Here is a 14,383-nt window from a genome sequence, read left to right as displayed (position 1 = left end):
GGTACATGCAGACGAGAATGAAAAAAATTCAAAAATTAAAATGAAATTGAAAGCCGTTTGAGAAGGGATGTGTTGAGTGTGACTAACAATGAGAGCAAGATTTAGGGAACTTATGGGAATCATAAAAACACCGATCTAGAATAATAGTTGATGTATTTTCCTTGAAATAATAACTGTAGTACAGTTTTTTGAGCTTCACTCATAAAAATTCATTCTCATTCTCATCAGAGGCGATTAGATCACTCACTTCGTCCATTGAAACACTGTTTTCATTAAAACTTCTACTTAATATATTAAATATGCCGCAATCTGAAAAATATCTCTATCTATAGTGATGAAAAGTTTAAAATTCCAGGTAACTGTCTGCTTAAGGCAACGTGATTTTAGGAATGCCAGCTTTATAAAACTTACCAAATGAAGTCAACGGTCTAGTGTGATTGGGGGCCCTCGGCGGGGACTCATTATGGCCGTCCCCGGAAAATTTTAGGTATTTGCATGCCAGGAATGGATTTTGACTCTAATCTGGCTATTAAAAACCGGTTAAAAGTTATGAAAATATTACTATTTTACTGCTTATTAACTGTAATAATGTTTTATGGTTCTATTAATTTCTTATTGAAATTGTTCCATGTAATTGCACTGTAATCTAAAAAATCTCTGAATATCCTATTCGGATAGCCCTTTCAATTAGGTAATCGTCAGGTTCTTGATAATCTCTCACAGTCACAGGCTCAACTTTGTGAAAGTTCATTTCAATGAATAAAAACGAACCAACTTTGTATTAATCCAATACTTTATTTACGCGGTACGACTAGTTTCGACGCAGCGGCGTCATCCTCAGGTACAAAGGTTACCAGCAATCAAACATCCTTATATATCATGTGGTATATGTGGGGGAGGAAGAAGGTGGATGGAAGGGGTGGCTGGGAAATCCGAAGTAGGTGATTGGGCGGTTGGTGAGAGTTGGAGAGGGGCGGGATGAATACAAAGTAACGGAAGGTTGTTGGTGACTAAGGTAATGACGGAGGTGTCCGTAGGAGTTGAGGGAGGGGAAGGATTATGGGTTGTTGGTTTTTCCGTGAGGTTCAGTGAGGCTATTGGGAGGGTGGAAAGGTTTTCAAAAAGGATATCATTAAGAAGGGGACTTTTTTTTATTCATTAAGCGTCAGGTTCTCTTTAACCTGCTAACATCTTTATTTTATTTATTTTCATATGGTATTCCCTCACTTATTATGGTTTAAATAAAGCGACTGATCAAAACGTAGAACTTTATAATTACAAAAAAACTTTGGTTCTAGAAATCTTAGTCTTTTTTGTAACACCTTTCATAATGATGCACTTCACGATAGACGCGAGCGAGCGTTGCGGGGGCCCCCTAAGGCCCTGCCGCCAGACCGCCCCTGGGCCAACACCTTTTCTGTTAGAATCGCAAGAAGACTTATTTCATGTACTTAACTGCTATCACCTCAGGTTTTCTTTGGCGAGGCTATCACAGAAACATAATGAATAAAATCAATCCCTAACAACCAAACAAGGTTTCCGCAACATTTCGTCATCTTCCCCCTCCAGTCCTCACACCCTCCGCCCACCCCTCCCTCCTGAAATATAAAAAAAAGGCAGCAAAAACCAACCCCCGCATTATTCCCTTGAAAAAGAGACCAGCAGTCGGTCGCGAAACGTCGGGGCAATCTCCACTGCGACACGCGGCATACACCCGTATGCCTCTTATTTTTAATTACTTCCATCTTACTTATGAAAACATTTATTTTTTATGCAGGTGAATGACCGTGAGGTTGCTCCACTTAAAAGATTTGCGCTGTAAAAACTTTGCGTTCCTGCCACTTCTTCGCCATCAGAACGAATTTTCAGCTAAGTTCAGTGGCGCCGACTCCATGGGGCCCAAGCCCCCTAAAAAAATTCGTTATCGGTGTGAGGAAAAAATTTCAGGCTTGTCGATTTTCCCCGGAGTGTCCAGATATCGAGATCCGAGTTATCAGGGTTCTAATATTGATCATAATAATCCTCTAAAATGCTTAAAAAACTTATAACTCAATAAGTACTTATAAAATTTCTCGGGGAAAGATCCCCGGTTTGGGCCCCCCAATATTATTTATAAGTTGGCATCCCTGGCTAAGCTGGATTATTAATTATATTAAATGGAAGGTCCAGAAAAATATTGATATGCTATTGGTTCTTAATAAAAAAAATTGGCTTATGTAATTTCTTTAAGTTTTTCGCATAAAGACTCATGATTTTCGAAATTTTAATTTTTGAGTAAGAAGTTATTTTTGCACATTATATCACAAAATATAAATCTACAAAATATATACGACTTTTATGTAATCCATTTTCTCCATCTTTGTACTGTTATAAGCAATACCTCTTTGAGGGGAAAATTCTTTTATAATGTCTCGTTATGAATTGGATTTTTTTTGGAACTGTCAGAAACTCTCGTTAGTCGAGAGTGGAACTGTCGATAGTTTTCCGCCTCCAGCACTCGCATGAATATTTTGCTTTTGAATCGACACGCGCCAACAGCGCGTGTTCCATCTAGCGACGGCCGCGTTGAACTATCCGCCTCCGATGGCCACTGAGCAGTAGGTCGCGTTCCGGCCGCCGGAGAGCGCTTTCCGCTGCGAGGTGAAATTTACTGTTTCCTCCGCGCCGCGTCGCCTACCTCGGGCTTGTTTCCCCTCCACCACTTCCTACGTCAGCGACTCCCCCATCAGCTAGGTACTTCGCTTTGGAATTGTCGCCGTTGGTTGGACGGAGGAAAGTGGACGACCAAGAGAGAGGAAGGAATGAAAGCCTTCGTAGGTACACGCAGTGAGGTTGACGAAGCGGATGTGTGATTTGCCTTCTCATCACTGTGTCTGTGTGGCCTATTACTTTGTGTTTTAACGAGCGAATTCATGTGGTGAAGAACAGTGCGACTTCGTGCGGAGGAGTTTGTGGTTTTCTTTCGTGAATAGTAATCGTGAGGAGGCCCTTCGGAAAGTGTTAGTGTGAGTGAGTGAGTGAGTCAGTGTTGTACGTCTGAGTACCTAAACATTTGTGTTTGTTGTGAGTGCAGTTCTTGTGTGCAGTGCGTGTTGTGTTGGCCACACACGCGCCCACAACGGCACCATTGAAATAAGCCAATTGCAGAAATCGGTCGCCCACACGACCTGGCGTTGCCCCGAGTGATGACAGGTGACGACGTCTGGTCGTCATGAGCACCACGGGTGGAAGCCGAGGCGAAGCCTTGCACAAGGCTTCTTCGAAGGATGAAGAAGGAGGCGAGGAAGATGACGCGGCGACGCACCGCTTCTCCAGAATCAGGGTGAGTCCCTACGGGCTACGAACCCGGACCGTCCTCACATTAAAAAACAACGCGACATTGTGGGACGTATTGAGAATGATATAAAGCATTACCTACATGTAAATATGCAGTATCGTTAATGTTTACTTTTGTACTACGGTGCATGCTTTAGTATTAATTAGAATATCACGCATTAATGTGTCCACAATATGTGCGCTCTTCCTGAAGGCCATTTACGACGTTTGATACAATTTAGTAAATTTAGCCTTTTGGTACAATTTAGTGAAAGCTACCACGGCCAAGGTAGGTAGTTACTTCACAGAATGGTTGCCATTAGCCCCCTCGAACAGGGCAGAGGTGATTTCGAAGGAAACTCTGATGAATATGAGGAAGTGGGAGACATTTTTGACGGAGGCGTTCAGAATTTCATCGCCTGAGTTTCAGGAATGCTCACGATCTTACATACCGGTCTTACACCCCGCCTTCTACTGCCTTCCTGAATATTCTCTCCCTCAGAATTGCCTCTCGTGAGAATATTCATTTCAATCTACGATTTAGGAATCGCAAATTTTGCCCATCTCTTATTTAGGGTTGTTTTTTTGGGAATTAAAGTTTCATCATATGCTGGATTGTTGGGTTGCCATGGCTACCTACTCTTGCGCCCGCTGGTGGTCGCGCGCACCCTAGAAACACGCCCCCTTGCGCCAAGAAAGTTATTGCTCGACTCGGAAACGAAACGAAATCATTGGCACTGCCCTTTTTAATGATGACCGGGCGAAGAAGGCGTTGCTTAGAAATTAGATTTATTTTGGAGGGGGGGGGGATAATTGTTGGTCCAGGGTTGATATGTAGAGGAGGTGAACCTGACGGGGTCTTCATATCTAAGAGGCATGTCTGGGGAGCCAGAGTGCCTATTTTAAGTTCGACGCTTTTAAATTTTGCTTTTATCCTTTAATTGACGAAAATGGCAATTTACTTTATCGACGATATTTTGCGTTCATGAAATGATTACCTACCTTTCATGTTCTCCTAACGGAAATGCATCCGTAAGAGGATATTTATTTCCGCTTCGTTGACTCTCCACGTGTGAATTCGTGGAAAACTTATCGTCATAATAAATAGCGTTCGAAATGTGATATGCCATTTTCACGGCGTCAAAAACCGTACTTCTTTCCAAAAAAAGGCCGGATAAACAAAAATGTCAATGCAAGGACGAGTAGCTGATGATATTGATGAAATAAATAGTGCCCTGGGCTCGCCACGGACCAGAGGGATTATTTATTTGGTTATCAACATTTTTTGACGTTCTACTTCTGTTCCATCTCCTTTGCTTCTTTTGTTTCAGTCGCATTGCAATTTTTTCCTTGAAATTTATTTTATTTCTACGTGTCCTTAGTATCAATTTTTACGTGACCTTTTGCTGAAAAAAGGCACGGTTATTTTTACGTTCGGGAAATAGTAGTTTCACCTATAAATACCGCTATTTTTTGAAGATCTTCTCCATGTGTTGAAACGTGAGTCGACACAACAGCAGGTCGGACTCTTACGAATCCGTAAGCGGAACTTTGTAATGATTGTTTTTTGGTGCCAAGTATTGTCTATTAAAAATTCTGCTGTATTCTTTACGTGAACACTTGAATAAAATGTTGAAGTCCTGCCTTTGCTTTGCGTGTAAAGTAAAAATCGTTTAACGTTCTTCAGTTTATACCAAGAGAGCAGCACGGCCATAGAAAAGGGAGGTGTTTTGAAACCAAACTCTTTGTTCATAGCATCTTAGCCGCAGGTGACGGCTACATATTATAGTCGACGTCCTATTTTTAGACTCGAGAAAGGCATATGATAATGTTGTGCATTTAAACGTTGTAGCCATACGGTATGGATAAATACGCAATAAGTTGGATTAAGGATTTCTTAAAAAAACGAGAACAAAGGTTTGATTGGGAGTTAGCTCGGATACTGTACAAGGTGCCACGGGTGAGTACCTCAAAGAAGTGTTAAAAGACTTGATTTGTTCCTTCTTTACATCAATGGCATTACCAACGCGGTCACGAGCAAAATTCGCCTCATAGCAGATGCTACACATATCTACATCTGCGTAATACACTGCGAGCCGACTCTAGGGTGTTTGGCAGGGGATGTACCAATCACCAGATTGTAACAGGATTCCCACATGCACACCACATATTTCAAAAAACGTAACAAATTATCCTTCCACCTTCATGCAAAGGTAAAACTTACTCAATACGTTTATCTGTCAATAAAGAAAGAACATAAAAAAACATGCTGTTAGAAATAACAAGAAAATTCAGAAACATGCATTCAGGTATACACAAGTTAGTAGGCTACAATTCGGGTCATCTGATCTATTTGTGAGTTCTAACGCAGCCATTATTGTCTCTTATTGATCGTCGAAAAAAAGACATCCTAAATCTGTCTGTTCTATCCGCTATCTCTCTTATTTTATAAATGATCTGATCTGGTGTAGTGTGTTGGTATTCGTAAGATATAGCTAACTTCGTCAGAAAATACACTGCTCTTGAATTTATCTAAAAGGTTTAGTCTATATTTCAATCTATAGTCTGACAGAGATTCCTAACTTAGTTTATCTAAGAGGTCACTTACACTAACAAGACTATCGTAACGACTTTTCGCGTACCTGGCAGCTCTTCTCTGAACGCGTGCTAACTCTGTTATTAAGCCTATTTCATGAGGGTCCCAAACACTGGCAGCGTATTCTAAATGTCCTCTAACGAGGGAAAAGTAGCTAATTTCTCTCACTTTGTCGTCGCACTTTCCTAATATTCTTTTAATGAAACTCATTTTACGATTAGCTTGATCTGTTATTTCCCGAAAATGTTTATTCCACGATAGATCATTATTGAGTCTAACTCCTAGATATTTCAAGGATTCAACTGCCTTTAATTGGGTACCTTGAATGATATAGCTATGTGGTGGGGAGTTATTCTTTTTCCAGAAATTCATTACTACGCATTTTTTCAAATTTAATTCTAACTGCCATGCATCGCACCAAGCTTGGATAGCAGCAAGGTCGTTCGTTAGTTCATCCCTATCTTTACTGGAACTGATTTCCCTGTGAACTACACCGTCTTCTGAAAATAATCGTACATTACTGTGTATTATTTCACCAATGTCGTTTAGATTATAACAATTCTCAGTAAATGCCGTAGGAATGTGGAAGAGAGAATATCTCACTGGGAGTGTACTTCTCAAAGTGAGCTCTCAAGAAGTGTGGGACAGTTGTGGGGGGGGGGGGGGTTTGGGGGGGACTGAAATCAATAGATTACTGCACTGAGCGACCCGATCCGTGAGTTGTCGCGATAAAAAGTGCATCGTTTCCAATAGATATGTTTGGTGCAATAGGACGGGAATCTTCACTAGAGCGTAAAGGCTGAATTTAGTGATTGAATGCGAAGGAGTGTCTTTCTCAGATGAAATGAAAAATGTCCTTCCATGGTAGATGTGACCACGATAAGAAAATAAGGTAAATAGACATCAAAACAGAGTGGTATAGGATGCCATAGAAGTAGGCCTCGTTGTTCTAGCAAGGGTGCCTCCATCAATGTACTTAAATAATGGCAACACTCGCTATGACTACTCATTACATTTACTACTTATTGGAATTACTAACATGCTTTTGACACACCGTTGACATACTTGGCGTATACGAACGCTACGAACACTAATTTTATGTAAAAACGCGTATTTTTTGTTGTAAACGATCGCATTGTAATGGCGGTGTGGTGTGCATGCGGGGATTGTATCGCACTCTCGTGATAATCTGCCAAACGCCCTAGAGGCTGTTACTTCGATGAACAACCAGCGTGTCACTTGAAGGCCAGTTACTCAATTCTTTATGGACAATAATTCTTTTACCTAAAGAAAAAAATGTTTTCCTCCCAAATCTCAATCAAGGGAGTTCATAGGAAACACACCCACCCATTTTTAAAACTTTTTTTCTCAAAATTGATTACAATTAAGGAAAGTGCCGTATTCGGTACATAAGGCATTCCCGCCACAGTTAGGCTTCCCCACGAGGACGGCAACCTGCCAATTTTTTTAAAGATTAAAGTTAAATAATCCTCATTAACTGCCTATTTACAATTGTCAGTCTTACAAGCAAGACATTGGGACATCCCTGTTCAAATTTGATCCTCCATTTTCTATTTCAATGCGCAAAATGGAAAGCATTAATCACTCTACTACTTACTATCAAACATCTGGTGACAGCATTTAAAAATTATTCTAGGAAAAAAAATTTTATTTCCGAAAAGCAAACAACAATATATCCATAATAACCATGTTTGATCTAACCATAATATCCATGCTTGATGAAATATGGTTGCTTAGTAAAATAAATTTGGAGATAGTTTCATATCAAAATCAAACTTATCATAAAATGGATGAGGTATGTGCTCTCATCATTTCAGGACAATATAACTATAACCCGAGTTTTTTCAAGAAATTTAATGACATTTTGGAAAAACTTCATGAAGCACTCTCGGAGTCATCAGGTGACCCTGATTCCAAATCTTCATCGCTGGAGCTTTCACCAGTGTGAGGATCATCGGTATCCTATGGTGGCTCAATCGCATTTTGAACAACATCCCTCCTCCTTTTCCCGTAAAAAGTTACGGGATTCATTTTTTGAAATGCCAGCAGAAAACATCTAACAATGCCATGTATAAATGTTAGAACTTAGCCACATAACTACACTTTACTATCAATTACATAAATACGGTCACATGATGAAATATATTTATGGAATATTAGACATCAGGTTTCGATAGCGATAGTCCTTCATTGCTGTTTTGCCGTAAATTCCCATAAGTAGGGCCGAATCAGTCACTCACCTATTCTTCCTTCAATTTCAAATAATCTGAAACATTAACATGTCATAATTACATATTACATTTTTGAAAATCAAGAGAAGTACAAAATAAATTTATAAACTTACCTAGGGAAGCCAAGAAATAAAAGGAAAGCACAGATCTTCAACGTGTTTTGCTTCTACTTTTTCCAATCGAAGTCGGAGTTCTTCCTTTCCTCGCTTGTTACCTTAAAACTTATTACCGTCGTCGGATGCGAACGTGACGAAAGCGTCACAATGGGCAAATAGTGAAATAACTTAACTGACTACTGAGGCCAAATGATTCTGGATGTACCTATGCGTGACGAATTCTGCACACCTGCCCTGATAGGGTTAATAATCATTACAGTTATAATGGTACACGTCAAAATTCGCTTTCGATTCAATTGCGATTTCTAGGGATTTCGATAATAGTTAATGTGCGTAATATTTCTTTGGCCGTGCGGTGTGCATGTCCTCTGGCATGTTGGTAATTGATCAACCCCTGCCAAACATCCTAGAGGTGGCTCGCAGGGTATTACGTAGATATATTATCAGGGTAGTAGCCTACGTCATCTTTTGCCCGTATAAATTTGTACGAAAACGCGCCAGGAAAGAAATCTCCTCAAAATATAATTATTTTAGAAACTAAAGGTGGAAGTCGACCATTCGTTTGGCTGGCAGCATATATTGGTTTCACCCATGTTAATACCTACAGTTGTTATGAAAATGATAAGAAAGCATGGAGAAAAACATAAACAGTAATGCAAAATAAAGTTTTCCCTTAACATAGTAAACATAAAAAACGAGAAAGGCCCAAACAGTAGAATATCGCGTTACTTCGGATATTATATCGTGTGGTAAATCGATCGCGATATTTTCATTCTCGTTGTCGGGTGCACGTCGTGGTTTTTAGCGGACAACTGTATGTCGTCCGTTGGACACTAAATGTCGAGTTTTCCGTAAGTATGAATACAGCGATGTTTTTGGATATATCTCCCAGAACGTGCGCCGCGATGCCGCTCCTCGACAGGAACAAGTTTCCTCGGGGGCTGACTGACCCCCTGAATTTCCTTCTGCGGGCGTCCTTCGTGGAGGGGGGGGGGGGGGGTTGGTTTCTTCCGTTACACAGCGCTCCCGCTCCTCACTTGTTTGGCGTTCCGCAAGACGACCTCTTCTTCATTTCGCCTCGTCGTGGTGCCTACTTCTAAATCACTCCCTCTGCTCCCCGAATGAACAACAGTTGTCGCGAGCGGTGCGCATTGCTCTCTGCACGCCCTCCCTCCGACTCCTCCTCTTCCGAATTCACGCCATCGCATTGAAATGTTCTCTCTGTGTGGGTACTAATACTGCACTCTTCTCCACTCTTTCCTGCTGTTCAAATAAAAATACCGAAGATAATTATTATTCAGATGCAAGTGAATGTGGTCGTATTTAACGAATCTGAAAATATCTCAATCTTGTATGATGTGAGACACGCTGTGTTGGAAGGTCTTATTAATAGTAAGAGTAGACATTGTAATATTACCAATATTTTAAGACATCGGGTTTCGTTGCTGCAAACAACATTATCAAGTGCAACAGAAGTGAGTTCTTCCTTATGTAGCCCTCGGTGCTCGATGGGGAGGGGTGGGGTGGAGGAATAGGGTTTGGGGGTCGAGAAGTGGGGATATTGAGGGTTGTGGGAGAAAGGGTCGTATTTTAGGCTTTCAGAAGAGAAGCAGGGTGTGTGTGGGGGGGGGGGGGGTGGGTGAGGGTACCACGCGGTCTTCACTGTCTTCTTTAGCGTTGTGGTCGTCCGGATGGAGTCCTCGTCCAGGTGATCTTCTTCCCTCCTGGGTGGTTGATCCCGTGTCCTTATTCCATTGCTCTTCTGTGGTGTGAATGTACAGCGTTTGGGTGAGGTTTTGTGGGAAGGGTTGGTGCAAAATTTAAAATCCTTTGGATTCCAATGAATTTTTTCGGGGTCCACGGGGACGGTTGGGAATCTAGGGTCCAACTTCACATGTGTGGAGAAATGGGGTCTGCGGAGAGGGGCTTTTTTACGCTCCGTGGAAAAAAATGTTATTTTATGTATGTCTTGGGTCTTGAAATTTTATTAAACCACTAATGGTGAGAGTGAATGAAAACAACAAACAAATTTGTTAAAACGAAGCGCTATGTGTCAAAATAGTACTCAGTGGAAATATTGCACTGCCAATTTTACTAAGAATCTGAAAACGTCAAGATGCTATCAAAGGAGCGAATAAAACTCGGGCGCTAACCCTTTTCTACTTTGTGTCCGCAATTTACAGTTCGGTATTCTGTCGTTCGTCGCAGCTCTAGGCAATGAGTGACGTCGTAAGGAAAGAAAGAAAGCGATGCGCACACTTCGTCGCTGGGTGCTGTTTATGCCCTGCGGTACAAGTGTCGACTGTTACGCCCGTAGTGTGTTGCGGAGAATATGTATGTATGTAGTGAGCCTCAGGGTGTTAGCGACGGGGTCCTCAGTGCTCTTAATATGATACATTGCTAAGTATCCTTATGGCGTGAGTGGCAGAGGGTGACATGCTTCGCCTGTGGATACTTGCACCGTAATAGGGAACTTGCATACATTTCAGAAACAGTTGTGAGCTCCAAAATCATGTAGAAATACATGTTTGCGTTTCACAGTGAAAAGGTTTTATTACTTTTTGATGTCGTTAGCGATATTTTATTCATTAAAGTTCAAGAGAATTTTCAAATACGAGTGGGACTCGAAAACGCCCGATGATTGGCTAGCGGCAAATTGACGTCATAGTTCAGTACGAGGAGGCGAAGGAAGCAGCATAGGTATTTGGACACAAGCGACGGCTTGGTTGTGAGCAGTTGTGAGGCATTTCTTAGTTCCAGTACAGTGAGTCCTCGTTTAACGTTCCTGAAAAATGTGACGATAAACGAAATGACGTTATTCGAAACATATATCCTATAAGAAACAATGTTAAAAGTGAATATCGGCTTCTATACGCGAAAAAAAATTAGCGTATCATATCTGGGGCATTTTTTACGATGGGAATTCGATATGGTGGTCGCCCGGGCAACATCGTCGCAATTAAAGGATCCAACCGATGTGCATCTGAAATGTTTTATAGTTCATAACAAAGTGAGACTTGCGTATAACATTGGCGAAAGCGTATACTCATGTGAAATGTGTATTCTTTTGGCAGTCCGGTAGAGAGTCTTACGGTGAACTTATTTCCACCTCGAAGCTGTCGATGATTCTTTCAACTTAAAAATACCTTGCCTGGAGGGCGACAGGAAGCTCTGAGGAAGCCAGACTATTAATGTTTCAATTTAGTAGCGATAATATAGACGAACTTCCAACACAATCTACCATCTTGTAACTCAAAACCCCGAAACCACTTCCTATTCTGCAGAAAGAATCGGTCAATCGCATTTCGATTAATATAATAAATACAACGTCTTCAGGTGTTAATATAAGTTACTTTTGTAATTAGAAGGCCTTCCTAAAGTAACATTAAAATTTTAATATTTTCCAAACAGAGTCTTTAATACATTTTGGGAGCTTTTCTCACGATATATCTGAAACCTACTCTAAAGGCGAGCTCATCGTCATTGCGATCGGTTGTCACTTAAAAATTCCGTATCGGAAATCCTAGAGGGATGACCTTCGACGATGACCATGATCACCTGCACTCTCACTATCACTGGAACCCGTGGTGAAAATATCATCCCAATCCAATTTCTATTTGGTTAAAACTGGGAAAGAGCAACATAGAACTGCACATTCTTTGGACAACTTTGGGTTTGACTTTCCCTCAAACATCCCATTTCCCCTGTGGTGCACATCAGTCCTATCTTTATACGATAGCCTAACAACCTTTAAATGGATCCTAGGTTTATCCTGACAACCAACTAAATGGAAATTGCTGATCCACACGTCTTCCTCTATCTCCACAGTTTCCAAATCAAGGGCCGCGGAACATTCCTCATTGTGACTCAACTTTTTCTGAAAAGCAAGCCGGCGTAGAATAAAATCAAAGAATGCTGCGATTCATTTTTTGTGACCACCTCTGGATTCCATTCTTTTTCCATCTACAACTTCCTTTATCTTTGGGACAAGACGATGTTTAAATATTTTCATTAATTTATAACAAAATATAAGTTCTAAAAATACCCAAAAGCCATTTTATTAATCCGCACTGACGAGTGTAAATTAATGTGGAAGATGAATGCTGTAGACGTAGTAGTTTTCCTTAGGTTGAGTTGCAAAGTTCATGAAGTTGACAAAACGGCTAATTTTTCGGTGCGCGGAGTCATTTATATTGCACTGGCCGTGTCTATACATTTTTCAATTTTTTTGTAATAAAATAAATCAGAATTTAGGATAAAATTTCCTTTAAAATGATATATAGTTCATTATTATAGCATGCAGTGAAGCCAGGGTATAAATTTGCAAAGTACTGCGGCACATCATTTTGACGCCGACAGTAGAAGAAAACGCTGTCTTCTTGGCTGGCACTCGAATGCATGAGGATCAACGTTGCTCTGTATTTTCATATTTCCTCTCTTGATTTTAAACATCATGGAATTTTCTATGTCCTTCCGTAACTGAAATTGAACAAGTGCCATAAATAATTTGAGTCCATCATAACCATCGAGAAACACCTATCTCGATTTTTGTTGTGAAGTTGAGTTTTTATTCTACGGCGGCCGAATTATCGAAAAATCTCAGTTTCAAGTTATTCAGTCAATTAAATATCGAAATATTATTTATATTAAAGTTATCTTCGCTCACATAGCGCACGGGTTTATCATTCCGATTATTATACTCCTATTTTTCCGTAACGCTTATCCCGACAGACGGCATGCATCGAGGCTTTTCTTCTAATTTCCTCCGTGGGAATGCAGACGAAAATTTTTTCTGGGGTGTTATTGCACAGAGGAACAATGCACCACTTGTAATTTTTCCTTATTTCACCCACGTTCTCCTTTAAACGCAACGTGGCTCTTCCAAACCTGCAGTTACTGGGCTTGGATCTTGGACTCGTACTGAACTATGACGTCACAGCCAAAGATTAGTGGGGGCGGTATTTTTTAGCCCGCGAAACTCGGGCGACTTTTGGGAGTCATTTTCTAGGGTATAAACTGAATTTTAAGCGGAAAAAAGTATATTGCGGTACTAAGTGTTTACTGTAGTATATCAGCATACTGTTTATAAAAAGTATGCAATTTCCCTATTGCATCACCTCTCACCTGGAACGCGACACTCAAACCCAGGTGGGCATGCAAGGAAGCTACGAAAGCATCGACCATTAAATTCTTCTGGGCTTATTATTGCCTTGCAATGACTTAAAATAGCTCATAACATTAAGCTGGAGACCCGATTGTCCGATTCGCTTTGACTTTCGCCGTTTCACCTGAAGAATGAAGGTGGACTTAACATTCGATGCGCCCGGTCGGTAGATAAACCACGTTCGCCTCTGTCAGACACTTGACGTGATAATTTGGAGCTTATTTGTCTGTGTTGTGGGGGTAGTGTGTTGTTTTTGTTTTTTGCAGAAACGTAAGGATTAATCGGAAAACACATTTTTCAAAACACCTCTTTCGGACTAACACTTGTAATAGATAAAGTATTTTTTTAAAATTAAATAACAATAATTATATTGTCTATTTATTTTTTCCATCAAATTTCTTTTATTTCATTTTTTGTCGCAATAATCAATTTTTATTCTTTTTCTCTTTCAATTTATTTCGATATTAATCGAGTTCAATTTATTCTCTATTTTTCTCATATACTTGAAATTATTTAACAAATAGATAGACACATGTAAGATAAGGCGTTTTCCTTATTAAAAAAATCAATAAGTGTCACAATGGGAGGCGATTTCAACTTTCCTTGGATGGATAGGGTGGGGGGCAGCAAATTTCTTGAAAAGTGGTCGACAAGACAATGTCGATTCAAACTTTCTGTTCAAAGTCTTTGATTCAACTAGTAGGCACACCAGCCAGAGGAAATTACATTCTAGTCCTGTGAGCAGCAAACGTTCTTAAATGCGTCATCAAAGTTGAGAGGATAGGTGGTATGCTATGAGGAAGTGAGGGGAATTGTCTTTGAATGTAAGCCCTCGTCCAAAAAGGAGGTCCATGAAGCCAACTTTGAAGGCTTGGCACATCGCATCATTTGATAGTTTCTCAATGTATCGTAACATGGGGGCTAAGGATGCATCTAAGAT

General features: G+C 40.5%; 1 protein-coding gene across 1 annotated transcript in view; it reads left to right on the top strand.

The window, feature by feature from the left end:
* Positions 1-2,691: 2,691 nt before the first annotated feature.
* The window catches only part of LOC124155336 (rhophilin-2), a 273,661-nt gene continuing 261,969 nt past the window's right edge, over positions 2,692-14,383 (top strand). The window contains exon 1 of the mRNA XM_046529068.1: positions 2,692-3,322. Coding sequence (XP_046385024.1) covers positions 3,212-3,322 — 111 coding nt within the window. The 5' untranslated portion in view covers positions 2,692-3,211. The remainder of the gene's footprint in view (positions 3,323-14,383) is intronic.

Source organism: Ischnura elegans, chromosome 3 (assembly GCF_921293095.1).
Source record: "Ischnura elegans chromosome 3, ioIscEleg1.1, whole genome shotgun sequence".
In the NCBI taxonomy this organism is placed as follows: Eukaryota; Metazoa; Arthropoda; class Insecta; order Odonata; family Coenagrionidae; genus Ischnura; species Ischnura elegans.
The sequence above is the reverse complement of the archived record's forward strand: the minus strand, read 5'-3'. Positions and strand labels throughout refer to the sequence as shown.